Raw genomic sequence first — 20131 nt, forward strand, 5'->3', positions numbered from 1 at the left:
TATATGGCCATTTTTGATTTTTCAATTTTTGTTTTTCCTGCAATTTGTTTTGTTTTGGTTCAGCAATTTTTTTTTTCCTGCAAATAATTGTTTTTTCCTACAATGATATTTTCTTTGGTATGTTTATTTTTATTTCTTGCAAATGTTTGAGTGATTTTTTTCCTGTTTTTTGAAACATTATACTTTAAAGGGAAGTGGGGAGGGCAGTGCCAGTGCTGGATGCAAGGAGGAGAGGGTAATGCAGAGTGGCACTGGGCAGGGAAGTGCTAGTGCTGGATGCATGGAGGAAGGAGAGGGTAATCAAGAGGAGCACCGGACAGGGAAGTGCTAGTGCTGGATGCATGGAGGAAGGAGAGGGTAATCAAGAGGGGCACTGGACAGGGAAATGCTAGTGCTGTATGCAAGGAGGAGGGAGAGGGTAATCAAGAGGGGCACTGAGCAGGGAAGTGCTAGAGGTGGGTGCAAGGAGGGGGAGAGGGTAATCCAGAGGGGCACTGGGCAGGGAAGTGGTAGTGCTGGATGCAAGGAGGAGGGAGAGGGCCATCCAGAGGGGCACAGGGCAGGGAAGTGGTAGTGCTGGATGCAAGGAGGGGGAGAGGGTAATCCAGAGGGGCACAGGGCAAGGAAGTGCTAGTGCTGGATGCAAGGAGGAGGGAGAGGGTCATCCAGAGGGGCACTGGGCATGGAAGTGGTAGTGCTGGATACAAGGAGGAGGGAGAGGGTCATCCAGAGGGGCACTGGGCAGGGAAGGGTTTGTGCAGGATTCAAGTAGGAAGGTCCCGCTCTCGATTCACAGTGCCACCAAAGGTAGCACAGTGTACGCTGTTACCGGCATTCCCTCTCCTAGTGTTGCGGTGCAGAAAGAGTGGCGCCTAAATACACTTGTGTACAGGCGTGTTATAAATATCATATCATAATCCTAGTTACCAGCACATTGTTTCTGGACCGCCACACTTCTAATGAGGCCCAATGTCTCCAGAGATCAGTATTCTCAGTTGGGGGGGGGGGGATCTGTGAAGAATCCTGCAGATCCCTTGCTGAAACACTGCCTTACCACCCCTATGATGGCCAGGGGAAAGCAGACGCTTCCCGATCTCAACCCTGGGCATGGTGTACTGCAGGTGGCCAGGGGTAAGCAGACGCTTCCTGTTCTCCACGAGGATCACCTGGATGCAAACAGGGCCCAGGGGAGTATGGAGATTCTGTGGGATGAGAAACAGTATTTTTCCTCTAACAGAAAGACTCTTTTTAGTTCCTAAAATCAAATGCTTTCTGCGAAGGCATCATGAAGCAAGACTCAGACAACAGATTCAGAATTAAAACAAAACACTTTATTAATTTAAAACTCATGATGGAAAAAGGCCTAACTTGCCCTATACTAAGGTGGGATTTCCCTACCTAAATGAAACTAAGGAAATCTGAGTCAAAGAGTTCAACTTGGGAATCTGTGTCCAAACCCTATGCTTGCCCTTACAACAATATCTGTACAATGTGTAGAGATGTCAGCAACCAAACGACAACAGTGTTCAACATAAAGTTCAGAGCTTCTTCCAGCCCACAGCTTCTTTTCAGCTCCCTTCCTCAAGTGTTAAATCGTTCCACAAAAAGTCTCAAAATTGCCTTCCTTGGACTCAAGGTGGTATAGTCTTAATCAAGACTCAGGGTTCCCTTCTCCTAGTTCTAAGCTACACAGTTCAAACACAAGGGAACCTTGAGACTTCATTCTCACTCCAGCAAATATCAGAAATCTCAAGGGGTCCCTTCCACATGATTTAGTTTTGTTGAGCAACACAGTTCAAAAGAAAGTATCTTTGCCTTCTTCATTTTGATTTGCAAAGTTCAGTTATTTCGGTGTTTAAATATTTGTTCCTGTAGTTTGTAGCTCTCACACACGTTGATACCAATACTCCTTTATCTTTTAAAGTTCCACTGTAAATCAAGCTTCAGTATCTTTTGAATATTCTTTGAAGTTATATTCACTTTAAAACTCAGCATAAAATGGTTTGCTTGTATTTGCGGTCCCGTTCCCTTTCCGGATAAAATTTTTTTCTTAATTCTGTTTGTTGGCAAATTTTTGATTCAGTTCGGTATTCAATAATTATGGGTTTCGCTTATGGGTAATTTTCGCTTTATCTGTTCAATAATCGTTCGCTTTGCTTTAATTGCCTAGTGTTCAGAGACCTTCAAAAACATGTTTCTTGACACACGTGTCCACTCCGATACAAATTATTATCTGCAGTTTGGTAATTAACAAGGAAAGGACCGGAGACAAAGAACCGGAGAAAAGCCACGGTGCCCAGGTCAGAGGAAACAATAAAAGGTTGTGCAAGTTGACCCAGTCAAGAAGGAGAACAGCCGTGTGCAGAGGTAAGCAACAGTGGCATATCTTTCAACTCCAATGTGCTGGTGCCAGGTAGAAAACGGAAACGGCTGGCAGAATGCACAGTGAAGATACAAAGTACGAATGTCCTGGTTCTCATGAACACAAGGGCATCTGTAAAGGTAATGGCATGTCAGTTCAACATGAACACCAACACATAAAAGCAGGCTTTTATGTGACTCCTGTGAGCAAAGAAACTCTACTCAGCAGTGTGGCTGCGTAGGCACTGAGAATTATGAATTGTGCCTTCGGGGCATATGTCGAAGACGTTCAGGCACTGATAAGCTGGCTAATAACCCGGTTAAGCTTGATCTTCACAGGGATCTGACATATGAAGGGTGATCGGGAGGAGTGGAAATGCCCCAATAATCTGGAATGCTGCTATCCGCACATCAGGCTCTCTGGTACATTCCCGCTGTCTCCCTCCTCTGATGTGCCTGAGTATGGGAGGGGCCTACACACTGCGTCCCAAGCCTTCTCACCATGCATCACGGCAACTGAGATGTTGACAGGGAGAGGTGAAGGCATATCACAGCAGTGTCCCCCTGATGGTGAGAAGATTATTACTGCTATTTCTGCATTCAGATTTACTGAAAGGCTGCTTCTTGACACTGACCAGGAAGCAGAACTACTACACCACAGAACGTCCATGAAGTGCCATGGCACACTGCAAAAGTGAAAAGCCCGAGACCTAAAACCTGCGCCAATCCGCTCTCAAAACAACATTGTCTCCAAATCTTCAAGAATAATTAACTAAAGCTTTCCAAACAAAGATTTAAAACTATCAGGATGAATAGCAGAATCTGCAGTGGCCATGCAGAAAGAACTCCAGCGCATCAGCATCTGGGTGAACACCAATATAACTGGGAGTGAAACAAGATACAACAGCCAGCAGGGTGGGTGCCCTGGAGGGTCTATCCCAAGACCTGTTGTAAACAAACAACAGTTGCATAAAGCACCAAAATAAACAAACACTTAAAAGTGTGTAAGTGCTATTCAGAGCCTTGGTTGCCAGTGCAAGAAAGGTTATATATCAAGAGGTCACACTGTGATGGCGGCAAAGATAAGAAATAGAATGAAGACAGATACGATGTTGAAATCGCCATCCTCCCCAACGAACAAACGCATCTTGAGAGAAGCTAGATGACAACGACTTGCCCCCTTGTATTTCTGTGGCTCCAACGTCCATCTCGGCAAAGACCTCTCTCCTCCAAGTACATTTGCCAAGAATATTCGCAAAATAACATGCAAACTTGTGAAATACATCACAGAGAGTCATTTCTGCTTAGCCTCCAATTTCGAGTTGACGGAGAAGTACACAGCATCACAATTGGCAAGAGCAGTCAGGTCATAACAATGGGCAAAGCATCACCAATGGCAAGAGCGGTCACAACGTCATAACAATGAGCAAAGCATCACCAGTGGCAAGAGTGATCATAATGTCATAATAATGGGCAAAGCATCACCAGTGGCAAGAGCGGTCACATCGTCATAACAATGGGCAAAGCATCACCAGTGGCAAGAGCGGTCACAACGTCATAACAAAGGGCAAAGCATCATCAGTGGCAAGAGCGGTCACGATGGCATGACAATGGGCAAAGCATCACCAGTGGCAAGAGCGGTCACAACGTCATGACATTGGTTAAAACAAAAAAAGAGCAAAACCATAATAACCACATGAGAGACCTGCATTGACGGTGAGTGAGAACATCACCCTGACCATCTCTGTGCACTCCTTCATCACGCCCGCTCATGGGTGAGGCCAGAACTGTCCTACCTTCCTCCAACTGTATGTTTGAGATTATTCACGACTGGGAATTCTCGATCCCAATGACCACTTCAAGTCACCGTCCCCCTCATCGGCATCTGTTCAGCTAAGAGGCCACCTGGCATCACTGCCTTTCACAAAACAAGCAAATAACTTGTGAACTAATCAATGGGTTATAATCAGTTCTACTGTTTCCGTTAACAATTGAAATCATGTATGAACACCCCGGAATGAGTATTTACTTCTCAAAGTTTATTTGACTTGTAAGAATGTCTCAGGAGTAAAGTAGAGTTGCTCCAACTAAGAAGTCAGCTAACATCAGAGGCAGAAGTTGTCCATCTCATTGCTATTTGGGTCACCATTGTCTGGTACTGGCTTTTGAGCAAAGAGTGATTTGCATGCTGGGACATGTAGGCCCATATTTGTAATGGAAAAGGAAAACGTGGAACTAAAATTCCCAGCCTGCATTTCTCTGGCAGCGGTTAAGGGTGTTCCTAATGCTGTGAGGCCAGTTTGCCACTAGAAACAACTCAAGACAATATAGTGTGTAGATTGCCACATACAAGTGTTCCATATGTGACGGGGTCAGAGACCTGGGGAAGGGTATCCCTTGCAACTGGCGGTGGGAGACCTGCAAAGGTTTTTACTAGAGCCAGAGGTGGGCATTGGAAGTTGGGAGGGCGCCAGTCTCAGTCCCTTCTACCTGTGCTTGGATGAGTGAACCGAGTACCACCTTTTTGCACCATACCCGGTGTGCAGAATGCTCATTTCTTTCCCTTTGTCCCAAAGGACATAACCCAGAAGGCCAGGCAGTGGAGGAGAGAGTGAGCAACGCCATCGGGACAGAGCTAGCAAAGAACTGCAGAACCGTGGAGCAATCTTCCCATCAGACCAGCCACCCCAATGCTCTACATGACACAGACTGTGACATTAATCCTACCTTCTGGCAGATTGCAGAGCAATCCACGTATCAAGCTGACATTCCAGGCACTCTGCGCAACTCAAACAGTAACATCGTTCCTCCTGTCAGCAGGGCCATGGAGCAGTTGCCATATCGAACCATCACTCCTGATGCTGATTTGAACTTTGATTGACGCTGGCTGTATTTTGAGTGCTCCACCATTACCAATTGTCAGCCGATCCGCGTACGAAAAATGGCGTGGGTCTTAAAGCCTGTGATATGTTTGCTTACTAGTAACCCAATCCCTGGAGAAAGGGAGATAGCGGTTGGCTCACATGAGCAGCTGAGGGATAGAACCAAAAGGAGAGAAAGGAGGAGGATAAAGGGGGATCTGGGAGTCAAGCCAGTGCCGGTTGTTCGGGTGAGGTCAAGCGAGGAGTAGGAAGATCAAACAATCAAGCAGAGGAAGGATGGTGCGGAGGAGCATGGAAGGGGATTACTGAAAGCATGTGCAAGATGAAGTATTGGTTGGTCGGAGAAATTGGTACTTGGGTGTGAAAGTGCATGCAAGGAGAGTGAGAATACGACAGGAAGAGTAGTGTCAGAAATGGGGTTCCTGACACTAGACTAGCCTCTCATAACAGGTTGCTGCCAGGACGTTTATGGCAACTACTTTGGACCAGGAGATATGGTCCCGGTTAACAGCAGGGAATTCATTTCTTCTATTGGGAAACCATTCCAAGATGGCTGCACTTGAAGACTCTATGCCCTTCCCATGATGACTGCCATAAATGGCTGCTGCCCGTCTTCCCATAGGGCCATGTGACTACGTTGAGCGACTTGAATTCTATTTAGGCATGCCTCAGCAAAAGCTGCACATCTTGCAAACTTACCGACATCCAGCAAACAGAGCGTGTGTCCCGTTCCAAGCAGAAGAAGCCAAGCGACATCTAATAAGGTAATTAGCCTGGCTCTGAACTTTGGTATATCCCAGAGTTACTTTGTTACTATACCGAATCTGCTGTGCGTATAAATCTGCGCGCCGGTTTATTTATTCCCATGACCTTCCACCAAAAGCTGCTCTTTGCTTTTTCTTTCCCGCACGCTGAGTGCAGAGTGCCATAAACATTTTTGTTATACGCAATGATTGTAGTAACCACTTCTCACTTGGTCCGCATTACCAGCAGATCTACTGCAGTCGCGCGTCAGTCTCTGTTCAAGATACCACCTTTTCAAGAGACCACCGACCCAGTATCCTTAAGTTCAATCAAACATGAAAACCTACGGTAGAAACACCATTCCCCAGGTACTGGTTGGAAAATACCTTCCAAGGGAAACCCTCGGAGTGTCCTTGATTATATCAGACTGACCATCCCAATCATGTATTTTTCCTTTTCATTGGGGACTCTAGTCTGAAGGGGGAAGGACTGACATCCGTCATTAATACTTTACCCTCTCTTGTTGCCTCTGCCTAGATCTTTTGACATAAGAAGACCGGACTTCATCCTGTGTGGTATCCAGAAGGGTCTGGGTAGAAGGGGCTCTGTTGTGTTATTATGTCGGAGCCCTTAATTCTGTAGATCCTGCTTGTAAGTGCACAATGCATGGGTCCTGAGAGCCGGGTGAGTTCCTACTCCTGACAAGCAGGTGGTGGATAAGATGAAATTAGGAGGGGGTCAGGGAGAATGAAAGGAGAGTGGAGCGTGCAGCGGGTAGTGTGGTGAAGGGAGAGCAGTAGTGTAGAGAGGAGTAGAGCACAAACAGAAGAGTAGTAGCAGAAAGCGAAGAAAAGTAGGAGCAGAAAGGAGAACATTGGAGGAAGAGTGAAAGGGAAGGGAGAGAGGAGGAGAGCTGTAGGAAAAGAGGGGAAGTGGAAAACACAAGGAAAGGAAGTATAGAACACGACAGTGAATAATAGAAGAGCCTGCAGGGAAGGGACAGAGTAAGTACCTTTTCTTGATAACATTCTTACTGTCGGAACTTGGTTAGGATTTGCCTACATTGTTCCCAGACGGAGAGCGAGAAAAAGGGAGTTTGCCCTTACACTATTTACAATCTGTCAGTCAGTTATTAGACATTAGGGGTTATGAATCTCCAGTGACCATTCTGGGGTTTAGGATGACTGGCCTAGGGATGGAAGAGTCGGGAGAAAGCAGGACCAGTCCTTAGTGAGCCCCTTTTAAATATTCAATAAAACACCCTTAAATTCTCTGCCAGAATTGATGCGTACTTGAGAGCATCTGTGACACATGTTTCTTAAACAGAGAAGGAACGCCTGGCACAGAGCGGGTACTCGTAGATCTCAAGTATTTCCATGCTGGTCTCGAGGGTTGGTCCAGTCCTCTTCTTTCTTGGCATTTTGGTCCTAGTTCTGCTTTTCCATTAGAAATGCAGGAGTGCAGGTACCAGAATGCAAGGACTGGGTGGAGTTGCTTGGAGTACTACATCACACAAGGGGCAGGTTCTAGCCGTTTGAGGATTGCAAGTGTTGTAGAAACTCAATTTGGTATTTACTGAAGCATCACTGCTGAGAAGGACTCACAACCAGGGGTGAAGCTACTAGCATTCACCTTCTTTGAAAAAGGGTCTTTCACAGCCATTTCCAGTTACAAACATTCCCTCTGCTGAAGTGTCCTTTTTTGAAAGAAAACCAATGGGCCAGGTAAATTAATAAAGTTAGGATGTAGTGGGGTAAGCTCCCAGTTCTTATGTTGCAAAGACGCAGCTTTGGCAACATTCTGAGTAAACCCTGAAGGCAAACTAAGGAGGATTTTATTTTCTTGTCTCGGGTCCACTTGCCATGGAATCACCCTAAAAACTTACCAGTTTCTCAATTTTTGCTGTTGGGAAAGCTCTTGAACATGTACCATTTCAGCATTTTCCTACGCATGATGAATTATTTTTAAACCACTGAGAAAACACAATTGTCCTTTTTTTCAGTCATGGAAAAATGGGTAAGCACTGATCAACCGAGAATTATTTCTTTGAAAACGCGAGGCAAACACAAAAGGAATAATCCAAATAAGCATTAAAACAGGAATCCCTCACTGTAATCAATTTGGCTACTCTGGTTCACCACTGAGGCCTGCTCACTGGCACCGCAGTTACTGTTGAAACGTGTACGTGCTGTCAGTGTGCTTCTATGGATAACCTTTGTGAACTCACTACTTGTGTGGATAACAACATGAGATCTTTCATTAAATATACTCCACTGCATCATCTGGCTTGTTGTTCTTATGCGCCGCCCACTGCCTTGGGGTTCTGGCCCTGCGGGACTCTCATCCAGTGTCCTAATCAGGGATACTGAAGGCTCCTTTGATTTTTCTGGTCTACACACTGTCACAGCAAGATCTCAATAGTTCTCGTGGTAATTCTCCTTGTCACAATCGTTCGTTTACATTTTGGATACCAATTCGGCTCACTTGAGTCATTTCTGGTTGTTTTTAAGTTCATGAAAAGCTCAGACATAGACTTTGATATGTTGTGCTGCGTTTAAAACATGAGTTTCAGTTGTGGAGCCTCAGAAGTACTTGTTTTTCCTTGAACGTCTCGCAGAGACGCCTTGCCAATCCCTGTGGTACTGTTGGGTCTTCCTACTTGGTCTCCCGTTGTGTTCCCAGGCTTGAGAAACGGAAGGCAGGAGAATCCCATCACCGTTTTTGCTCAACTTCTGACTTCAGTTTTACAGTCACAGAGGCCAAATATTCCCAACCGTTTAAGCATGGAAGTATATTGATGACTTTAAAATTGCAAAGCACGGAATATCATTACTGATTCCCTGAAGAGGTGGCTGAAGCTAAGCACAGAACGGCATTACTGATTCTCGGAGAAGAAGCGCTGAAGCTGGATTGTACTAGTGGCGGCTTCAGTGTTGATATGCTCCTCATGTTGCTGATGTTGTGTTATTGGGATTCAGAGGGTCTCAGTCACACCCTCCCCCACAGGTCACCCGAGTTCCTTGATGGGGATAGCTTTGGGCAGTGTTCCCTCATGCCACGTACATTCAGCACATTTTGGGTTCTTCATGTTGCTAGGTATGTGTGGCCGAGCTCTGGCTGCAGACACTTGCCATCAGGGTGCTACATCCTTATCCTATCCTATCAAGATACCGAAACTTTGCAGCTCAACTGGGGAAGATCCTCCTTGGCCGGCCCATGACACGGAAGCAGTAGCTGGCGCAGAATGTTACACTGACCTAGCGCTCACAATGTGCTGTATTCGGCTGAGGCTCTAGTCTTGGCCGACTGTAGATTCCTTGCTCACTCGATCTCTGATTTAGGATCCTATGTGGATGCACAGGTCTTTCTATGGGTCTCCATGTGGGATCTTTAATGTGTGCGTTCTGTACTCTCATGAGGAACCCCCTACACATTCTCAGACGTGAGCCATGCATGTAGCTTTGCTTGCACTTCATACAATCGATGAATTCTCTCCTCGTTTCTGATGTCAGATGTGGTCTCTGGCTTGATGCCTGAGTAAATTGTGTGCCACACTCCCTACACCTGTGGGCTTCTCATCTATATGTATCAAGAATGAGTACTTACTGAATTTCCTGTTGCACTGGGAGCATGCCTACAGCTTCTCCACAGACTGGTATGTTGTAGGCGTGAGCACTGAACGGCGACTTCCTTCCACACCGTACACAGGTATGGGGGTTTCCCCTGTGATTCACCCTCGATGTTGCCTCGGGTTTCAAATCAGGTTAAAGTGCGTATCACACTCTACGACTCACTCGGCTTCTCTGCAGCCTGTATGCTTAGATTTTGACTCAGGTTTGCGTCTTTAACAGAATGGGTGCGTTTGCGCGGCTTCGCCCCATTGTGGACCTGGAGGTGGGACTTCAAGTGGTCTTTGCGACTGAAGCGTTTCATGCAGTGCATGCACTGGTACCGCTTCCCCTCAGTGTGGATTCGCTGATGTCGGCTGAGGTCTAAAATCATACTGAACTTTTTACCACAGTCTGTGCACTCGAAGGGCCTCTCCTCAATGTGGATCTTCTGATGGGTGTACAAATGTGAACTCTGCGTGAAGCTTTTCTCACACACAGAGCACTGAAACGGCTTCTCCCCGGTATGCACCCGTAGATGTGCTCTCATGTATGTGCTCCGAGTGAAGGTTTTCTTGCACTCCTGACACTGGTACGGGCTCGCCCCTGTGTGGGTTCTCATATGTTTCATCAGTTGCACAGGAATAGCAAATCGAAGACCACACTCTGTGCATTCGAAGGGGCGGTAACCAGTATGGATGTTCTTATGCCTGCAGAAGGCCGAGCTATGAGTGAAGGTTTTCATGCACTCTGCACACTGGTATGGCTTCTCCCCAGTATGGATCCTCCGATGACCTCTTAGAGCTGTGGAGCGGCTGAAGCTTTTTTCACAGTCTGTGCACTTAAAGGGCCTTTCCCCAGAATGGACCTTTTCATGTGTTCTCAGATGTGAGCAGTCCATGAAGCTTTTTTCACACTCAGTACACTGGTACGGTCTTTCCCCCGTATGAGATCGCTGATGTTTCTTCAGGTCCGAGCTCCGGAAAAAGTGCTTACCACACTCTGTGCACTCATAGGGCCTCTCGCCAGTGTGGATCCTCTTGTGCGCTTTCAGTGATGAGGTGTTATTGAAGCTTTTCTCACACACTGCACACTGGTACGGTTTCTCCCCAGTGTGGGATCTTACATGTATCCTCAGGTTTGCAGCCCGTGTAAAACGCTTACCACACACCGGGCACACGTTGTGCTTCTCCTTTGTATCAATCATCTGATGTGTAAGCACACCGGAGTTGGAAGTGAAGCTGCTGGGGCACTGCGTGCACGGTCGCCATTTCTTCCCACGGCGGACCTGCCTATGAATACAGGAACTCATGGATTCGCTAACATTGGTACCGTCTGTTGAAAGAAGAAGAGATTTATGGAATTATTTTAGGCCATCTGCGGAGACAATTATCATACATATTGCAGAACCGACACACTGTGTGATCTTATGCGAATCCTTTGATCTACCTGCTTATTGAATGAAACTTGAAAGTCATTAATATTCCAAGACCTTTAATAAGAACAAATTCAAAATGGGAAATAAAGAAATAAAAGTAACACACATCAAATGTTCTGAGACTTTGAACATCATGAAATAAACACTGCCTGCCCCAGCTGAGCACGCTCTTCTGTAGTGCACTTATTCTGCTTGCGCTGCGTTGCACTGCCTTGCAGTATCGAGTTACGGGGAGCCACCCACTAGGCCGCGGAAAGAGTCGGAAGCAGGTATTGGGTAGGAGCTACCACACACTACCACGTTTGAAGAGGAAACCTCTTGATAATCTTAACGAGGGGTTTCCTCTTCACCCAACCAAGTTCCTGATGACATTCCCCGAGAGGCCGGCAACCCTTTAACGGGGACCTACCAGAGATAGCACTTTCCAGTCAGGCTTCAGGAACCCACGTCCCTTTTCCGCAGCTTCATAGCTTTAAGGGAATGGAAGGCACTGCTCCCTGGAGTGAGGAGGCAAGGGACACCATGGCATAAAACATGAACAAGACATCGCACACAAGTGAGGCACATCAGTTTATTGGAGGCACATTTCACCCCAACATTTTGGAAAGCATGGCTTAGCTACTATTCAATGGAATTCCAGGAGACCCGCGAGGAATCCCTCTATGCAGGGCAGCCCCCCCCAGATGTTTATAAGAGGAGCTGATCTCACATCCCCTCCTGCAAGTTCCTGGACTGCCATCATTTGCAGGAATGCTATGAGATGGGCCTCACACCTCTAGGAATGATACTGCTGCATAGAGATTAATACAACATCACAGAAAAGTGGAGACCAACAATAAGCATTGCAACTTAAGAAGGTCAGTTATTGGGCAGAGTGGAAAGTAGATGTTTTCTTAAGCATGTGCGAAAAAGTGTGTAGAGAAGCGGTAAAGCGAACTGGGACGGAGCGAGAATTCTAACATTTAGAAGCTAATTGAGAAAAAGAACTAAAGCGAGAGGAGGCACAGGGAGCTTTAGGAACTGATAGAAGATGAAAAAATTGGGTGCAAAAAGAGAACAAGGAGAGTTTCAGGAAATGGGAGAAGAGAGATGGGCAGTGCAAGGCCGTGCGTGCATGTGCAAGGCAGTGCAAGACCGTGCGTGCATGTGCAAGGCAGTGCAAGGCCGTGAATGCATGTGCAAGGCAGTGCAAGGCCGTGAATGCATGTGCAAGGCAGTGCAAGGCCGTGAATGCATGTGCAAGGCAGTGCAAGGCCGTGAATGCATGTGCAAGGCAGTGCAAGGCCGTGAATGCATGTGCAAGGCAGTGCAAGGCCGTGAATGCCCGTGCGAGGCCGTGAGTGCCCGTGCGAGGCCGTGAGTGCCCGTGCGAGGCCGTGAGTGCCCGTGCGAGGCTGTGAATGCCCACGTGAGGCCGTGAGTGCCCGTGCGAGGCCGTGCGAGGCCGTGAATGCCTATGTGAGGCCGTGAATGCCCATGTGAGGCCGTGAATGCCCATGTGAGGCCGTGATTGTGCCCACGTAAGGCCGTGATTGTGCCCACGTAAGGCCGTGATTGTGCCCACGTAAGGCCGTGATTGTGCCCACGTAAGGCCGTGATTGTGCCCACGTAAGGCCGTGATTGTGCCCACGTAAGGCCGTGATTGTGCCCGTGCGAGGCCGTGAATGCCCGTGCGAGGCCGTGAATGCCCGTGCGAGGCCGTGAATGCCCGTGCGAGGCCGTGAATGCCCGTGCGAGGCCGTGAATGCCCGTGCGAGGCCGTGATTGTGCCCGTGCAAGGCCGTGATTGTGCCCGTGCAAGGCCACGAATGGCCGTGTAAGGCCATGCAAGGCCGTGAATGCCCATGTAAGGCCTTGAGTGCCCGTGCAAGGCCGTGAATGCCCATGTGAGGCCGTGATTGTGCCCACGTAAGGCCGTGATTGTGCCCACGTAAGGCCGTGAATGCCCGTGCGAGGCGTGAATGCCCATGTGAGGCCGTGATTGTGCCCGTGCAAGGCCGTGATTGTGCCTGTGCAAGGCCACGAATGGCCGTGTAAGGCCATGCAAGGCCGTGAATGCCCGTGTAAGGCCATACAAAGAAAGTGAAAAAGACAGGAGCCAAAGGAGAGAACAGATGAGAAATGGAAGGGGACGGGGGATAGGCAGAACACGAGGTGAATAGCCAAGTCGGAGTCAGGATGAAGAGGGTGAAAAGCAGGTACACCGACCAAGAGGGAGGAGCAATAGTCAAGATGGGAGAAGACTGTGGAATAAGTTAGTTTAGCTGCATGAAAAGAGAATGGGTCGAGCGCGGTGGATCTTATAATACGTTAGTGATGTAAGCAGAGAAAGAAAACCCAACAGCATAAGAGCTAGGAGACATACAAGAGGCAGGGGAAACTGGAGCTTGGGTTTAGATAGAAGAAGAGAAAATGCATCCAACTATTGATGGCTGTGAGATGGGCAGAGAGTGGAGACATTGGTTTCAGAAAATGAAGAAAAAGAAAAGATGTGTGAATCATCTGCCTAGACATGGCAGGAGAGAAGAGCAGGGGACCAAGTACCGAGCACTGAGCATGAAGAAGATGAGGGGGGGAAGGGATCTGGCCAGCCCAAGCGACGGAAAAGGTTTGATCAGGAACATTGGAAGATAACCAGTGAAGCACAGTGCCAGTGAGACCAAGAGATGAAGGGGATGCGAGCGTGGTCGGGTACAGCAGGTAAATCATGAAGGCTAAGATAACCAAGTGCTTGTTATGGCAGAGATGTACAGAAGGGCAGTTTCAGGGGAATGGGAGGGGCGCTAGCCGGATTGCAGACGTGGAAGGAAGGAGTGAAGGTTCAGATAAGAAGTGACGCACAAACACGTTTCAAGACCCTTTGAATATGCTTTTTTTAAATAGCATTTTACATTATACTTTGGATTATATACCTTTCCATATATTAACAGGTTTACATGGCAAAAATACGTAAAGACTTACATTTTCTGAACAATTGAAGATAATGTTGTAGTGTTTGAATACACCCAGCCTACGTCCCGGCTCTGCTCTGGGGGATTACATTCCCGTCGCCTACAAGCATGAGGGAAACTAGCTGAAGACACTGGGCCTCATTACCGTTCATACCGGCATGGCAACCCCCAAACTCGGGTCTTGCTCCGGGTCCCGCAAAAGGGGACTTACCGGGCCATTGCGACCTTGGCGGGCCCCGGAATTCCCATTCCCATTCGAGCCTCCATAGGGCTCAATGGGAATGGGGAGGATGGTAGCAGCGGTACCGTTCATAACGGTACTGTTGCTACCATCCAGTTCGGCTCGCGGGTGCTGCTCTGCACGCCTGGTCTGGCCAGGCGTGCAGAGCGGCCCTCGCGAGCAGTACTCGTAATGTGGCGGCATGGCAACCACAGCGCCGGTAGCACTACCGGTGCCGTTGTTGCCTTTCCGCCACTATTGTAATGAGGCCCAATGTCATTTAAGGGATTTCATTAAAAAAAAAAAAAAAAAATTGAAAATCAATTTTATGAATGGTCAATGGGCCGCATTATATGTTTGCAGGTCCAGAAACAAGGGTGCTGGTAAGCAACAAGGGTGCCGGTAAGCTCACCGGCACCCTTGTTTCCGGAGCGGCAAACTACAAGTCTGCCTGCCGGAGCCGCTGTGCCCAACAGGTCTGACCATGCCGGGCACAGTGGCCACGGCAGGCCGAACGGTCACAGGAGCACTGGCACCGTTAACTGTGCCGGTGCTCCCATGTACCCACTCCCATAGAGTCCCATTCGACTCTATGGGAAAAGGGATTAACAAATGTACCAGCACCCAACTTCCCAGTCGCCGGGCATGTAATGAGGCCCAATGGAGGTGAACAAGTCCAACATGTTACTCCATGTTGAGAATACTAAGTAAATAAAAAATATATATATCACACACAGGGTTCAAAATTGAGATTTGATGAACAGGAGCTAAAACCAGCTCCTGGGTGTCTGGCATCACCATGTAGGCTGGAGCTGAAACCAGTCACTGGGTGTCTGGCATCACCATGTAGGCAGGAGCTGAAAACAGCTCTTGGGTGTCGGGACCAGAGATGCTCCTTTAACGTTTTGCCATTTTCTATGATCCATTTTTGTTTAAATGTGTATTAGATGTGTTCTAATTATTCTTTATTAACATTCTGAAACACTAAGTTAATGTCCGTTAGATCATCCTGCACAAAGTCTTCAGGAGGACTGGACCAACCCAGATACTCCGAGTCCTGCGCCATGAGCCTCCTGTATGAAGACTCTGCATGAGCCCCAGGCTCAGGGCTACCAAATTCCACTTCCAGGGAAGTGTTCAACCCACTAGCATCATGGAGGGTCTGCCTCAACTCCTCCAACTGTCTCCAGAAAAATGTGGAGCTTCATTAAGTTAACCAGGGTCCTCGAACTCAGACCTTTCCTCCTCTTCATAAATGTCAGCCAGAGGGAGATGAAACCCAGATCTGGTTACAGAAGAGGGCCTGGAGTCCAAAACTGGCCTCACATACTTTGCCGTAGCCTTCCTTGGAGGATCCACGATATCCGGGTACGCCGAGAGCATCGACAACCTCGGCGTCATGAGCGCTGAAGGCTTCGGCGTCGACACAGGTGCCGATGGCACCGTGGGCTGGTACGATGGTAAAGCGTCGACGTCCGAGTTGGACAGACACGACGCCAACCGAGTCGACGCCGGCATCGAGTCCTCAGTAGGTTGCTGCGGTCTTCATGGGAACGAGGACCGAGACCTAGAGACACATCTCTTGTGACTTTTCAAATCCGTGTCCATATGGGACCTCGAAGGCTCCCGATGCGAGTCGCGTCGTGGACCCGAACCCGAAGGCGTGCGAGCCACGGTATGAGACCAATCCTGGCCAGCTTCGTGAGAAGGTGCGACTGGACCCGTGCCCTGCGATTGAAAAATCGCTAACATTGATTCTTTAAACACCGTCCATTCCTAGGAGTCGAGGACTTTGTTGGACACGTAACCTTCCTCGAGGCACCATCTTCTGAGGAGGACGGGGAAGGCGACCGGTGATGGTGCTTCCTAGAGTGCCAGGACGAGGAAGAAGAGTGGTGGGAACCACTCCGGGACCGAGATCCCTGGGACTCCTTCCGACGCGGAGAGTCGCCCCTCGAGTCGTCGGTGGAAACCCCCTTGGACTTCGAAGGCCGCGACTTAACAGGCTTGGAGCCCCTACCTACCTGGAGCTTCCCCTTCCGCTCCCACAAGGCCTTGGCAGTCAGCGACTGGCATTTCAAGCAGTCATCGTTGTCATGCGACTTGCCCAGGCACCACAAACAAATGCGGGGGTCGGTGAGCGACATTTTCGACTTGCAGTCCTGGCAGTTCTTGAAGCCAGACCGCGGAGTCAGAGGGGTCGAAGAGAAAGACATCGTAACGATGAACACACGAGGCGCGCGGAGTCTCATGAAGTCAACACGTTCGCAGAAAAAAGAGAACTGAGGCTATTGGCGTCATGCATTCCATTTATAACATCCTGTGATGTTGCCCTCGACGGAGGCCTTCGAGGGACATCAACCCGACGTCATCGACGCAGGACACTCTCTGCTGAAAAAGTTTCCGAAGTGCAAAGCTGTGGACATTACATGTCAAAGATGTGGAATACGTTGGAGGACACAATCCATTCGAAATGCTATTACATTTAGGAATGTGCGTCTTCTGATGCTTGTGTATCTGCTTAGAATCACATGCTGTGCATAGACTAGCGAGCAGTACCCAGAGATGGAGGTGGGATGTGTGACGGAACAGTAGCACTTAGCACTGCTTTTCCCACCTGAGAATCAGACCTATAGTGTGTATCTAGGCAGTAGTGTTGCGTAAATATATGCACAGAACTCCAGGTTGCTGCTTTGCAACTGGAATCTAGAGGGACATTTGCAATAAATGCTATGGTAGCCCGCGTGCCTAAAGTCGAGTCAGCTCTAGGCGTGAAAGGTAGATCTCTCTTAGCAAGAGTGTAACAGAGTGTGATGCAGTTTACGATCCACTTGGAAATAGCTGACTTAGAGACAGGGTCCCCCTCTCTACCAGCTGCCACTGAAACGAAAAACTGGTTTGTTTTCCTTAGTGGCGTTGTCTTTTCCAGATAATAAATTACCGCTCTCCTCACATCTAGTGTGTGGAGGCTCCTTTCTGCTACGTTAGTGGGGTTCTGGAAAAATGCGGGTATTGATAATGATATTTTATTTCTATTTCTCTCGTACACAAGTGTTTCAGAGTGTGACAAGGCAAGAGAGGGGGACAGGGGAGAACAAAACAACGATCTTACAAAGCCCAGTGACATTAAGAATGCACAAGGGCATATGAGAGGGGGAGGGGAAAAGTTCATCGAAGGGGGGGAGAAGCGGAGCAAAGGAAAAACAGATAAATAATAATGAAGGCAACAAATAGTGGTAGTGCAGCCAGTAATGGCAAGTGCTGGGTTTAAGGCAGCAGACAAGAGTAGGTCTGATAAGTGCAGGAAGGAAAAAAGGGGGCGGGGCTGTATGGATACAGATACAGACTCCAGTGCAATGGGTGGCCCGGAGGCAGTGCAGGTGGGTGGCAGGGTAAGCAGGTACCTGGGCTGAAAGGACAGAGGGTGGCGAGGTGCACAGTGCCAAGAGAGAACAGATCAGCAGGGGAGAGGGGGAGCGAAGGCAGAAGCAAAGAGGAAGGTCTTGAGGTGCTTCCGGAACCGGAGATGGTTCTCAAGTTTTAGAGTGGCAGGGAGGCGGTTCCAGACCGTGGCCCCAGACGAAGACAAATCTACCCCCAGCTTGTTTCTTTGAAAAACAACTGACACTGAGGGAGTTAGAGGTAGAGGAGTGAAGAGCTCGAGAGGGGTCGTTTTATGGACTGGTTTACATGGAACTTTGAGATAAATGTGGGCGCAAAGCAAGGGTGTGTGCGCAAAACCAAGTTGTCCTTGTGAATCGTGACAAAGGGATTGTGAACTGAAAGGGCCTGCAGTTCACGAATTCTCCTTATAGAGGTAATCGCCACTAGGAAGGCAGTCTTGTAGGTGAGTGCCTTAAGGCTAGCCTTGCGCAATGGTTCAATGGGCGGTCCCATTAGTCTGGTAAGAACAACATTCAGGTTCCATCCGGGGCTGGGTTGGATATAGGGAATGAAGTCTTTTTAGCCCCTCCATAAAGGCCTTAATCACAGGAATCTTCCACCACAAAACTCTGCTCAGGGACTTGGTGTACGCCGAAAGGAGCAAAGTGGACCTTTAGAGAAGTGAAAACCAGTCTTGAATCCAACAAGTGAGTTAGGTACAGGACAATATCTTCAGGAGAGATGACAAAGCGCTTCCATTTGCTGGAGTAGCAATGTCTGGTGTTAGGTTTCTGTGCTTATCTGAGTATGTCCATGCATCTCCGAAGAAGTTAAAGGTGCCCAAACTCTAACAGCCAGGCTGCTAAGTTGAGTGTTTGGGGGCATGGATGTAGTGCCTCTCCCTGATCTTGAGAAAATATGTTGTACAGGCATGGCAGCTTCCTGGGACGGGAGACTGACATTACCATGAGATGGGAGAACCAAGACTGGCGGGCCCACATAGGGGCCACCAGGATCTTCGTGACTGGTCCCTGGTGCATCTTGTGCAATATTCTGTTGAGAAAGGGAATCGGGGGGGAGGGGGGGGAAGCACACACAAATCTCCCAGACCCGTAGTCTGGTCATTGTGCATTTTCTAGGGTGACCAGATTTTCAAAACAAAAAACCGGGATGGCCAACAACATAAAAGAGGGACTACCCCATCGCAGCCCACCAATTACCGCCCCTCCCCCAACACGCCCCCACAACCACCCCTCAACCATATTTCCAGCACTTCTCCTTTCTATAAACTGTAGATAATCTCATTTGTGCAGTTTTGTCTGTGAATCGTGGCATGTTAATTCAAAACGAGCGTGAGCTCTAATTGATATTACATGGCTTGCCGTACAATAATTTCCAAGCCAGTCTCTGTGGCACAGTCAGTAAGTGTTCTGACTTGTACCCGAGAGGTTGGGGGTTCGAGCCAAACCTCCAACTTCAAAATTCTGAAAATAATTAGTGTTTTAATTACCGTAGCCCCCCAAACATGTAAACCCCGGACGGGGTTTCAAAAATGAAAAAAACCCCGGGACGGAGGGTGATTTCCCCAGACTGTCCCGGGAAAACCCGGGCGTCTGGTCACCCTACCATTTTCCAGAGTGGCGAATAAATCGATCTCCGAAGACGTTGATTACAATGTCCTCTTGTAGCCTCCACTCGTGCTCTACGGGTAGGGGGTAGTCTCTGCTGAGTACGTCTACTAGAAGATTGAGTTCCCCTGGAACATATATGAGAGGAGGAACATGTTGTATTTGAGTGCTGTAAGGAACTCATGGTGACAAACTGTAAAGACAGACACAAGTGATCACAGTTCAAGGGTGTTTATTGAACTATTAATGCAGGGTGGAAAAAAGCCCAAACTAAACCTAAATCTAAAATGGGAGCAAGCGTCGACCATCAAATGAAAAATAAGGCAGTCCTAGTGGCGTTGTGTCAAATTAAAAGGGTCTATACTAAGAAAACCTATTGCCAATTCCCTACAACTAATTACAGAAAGAGTGTGTGATAGGGTATCAAAATAAAGAAGAAAGTGTTCACAAATAATAAGTCAGGATGTGATTGCCTCGAGGTCTTCCTTCCCCATGTTTTTAGCATGGGACGAGGTGGGACTTCTGAACACAGCACATGCTCGAGCCTTCCCAGCACGAGCCGACAGTTCCGTATCACCGATCAGGTTCTTCGATAGTTAAGTCTCTTTATAATGAAAGGTCTCTTGCCTTCGAGGCCTGATACTCTCAACAAACAAACACAAAGTTCTGTTCTACGAACACTTTGGGCGATCGCTTCACCCCCGAGTCCCCCTCTTCTGGGCGCTGACCCCTCAGAAGACATATTCAACAAATTAGCAAGACCGGTCCTTTCTCAGCGAACTTTGGGTAGCATCTTTCCACCCTTGGATCTCCCTCAGCCTGGCTCCAACCTAGAAAACAAGAGGGACACTTCCCTTCCCCTTGTTTTACAATGTTTCTCGTTTTCACAAATATCAATGTCTTTTTAAACAGGTT

The 20131-nt window shown here is 48.2% G+C and overlaps 1 protein-coding gene across 1 annotated transcript in view; it reads right to left on the reverse strand.

Moving 5' to 3' along the window:
* Positions 1-1309: 1309 nt before the first annotated feature.
* The window catches only part of LOC138564181 (zinc finger protein ZFP2-like), a 61951-nt gene continuing 43129 nt past the window's right edge, over positions 1310-20131 (reverse strand). Inside the window, exon 3 of the mRNA XM_069642890.1 lies at positions 1310-10930. Coding sequence (XP_069498991.1) covers positions 9771-10930 — 1160 coding nt within the window. The 3' untranslated portion in view covers positions 1310-9770. The remainder of the gene's footprint in view (positions 10931-20131) is intronic.

Source organism: Ambystoma mexicanum, chromosome 1p (genome assembly GCF_040938575.1).
Source record: "Ambystoma mexicanum isolate Mex_15411 chromosome 1p, UKY_AmexF1_1, whole genome shotgun sequence".
In the NCBI taxonomy this organism is placed as follows: domain Eukaryota; kingdom Metazoa; phylum Chordata; class Amphibia; order Caudata; family Ambystomatidae; genus Ambystoma; species Ambystoma mexicanum.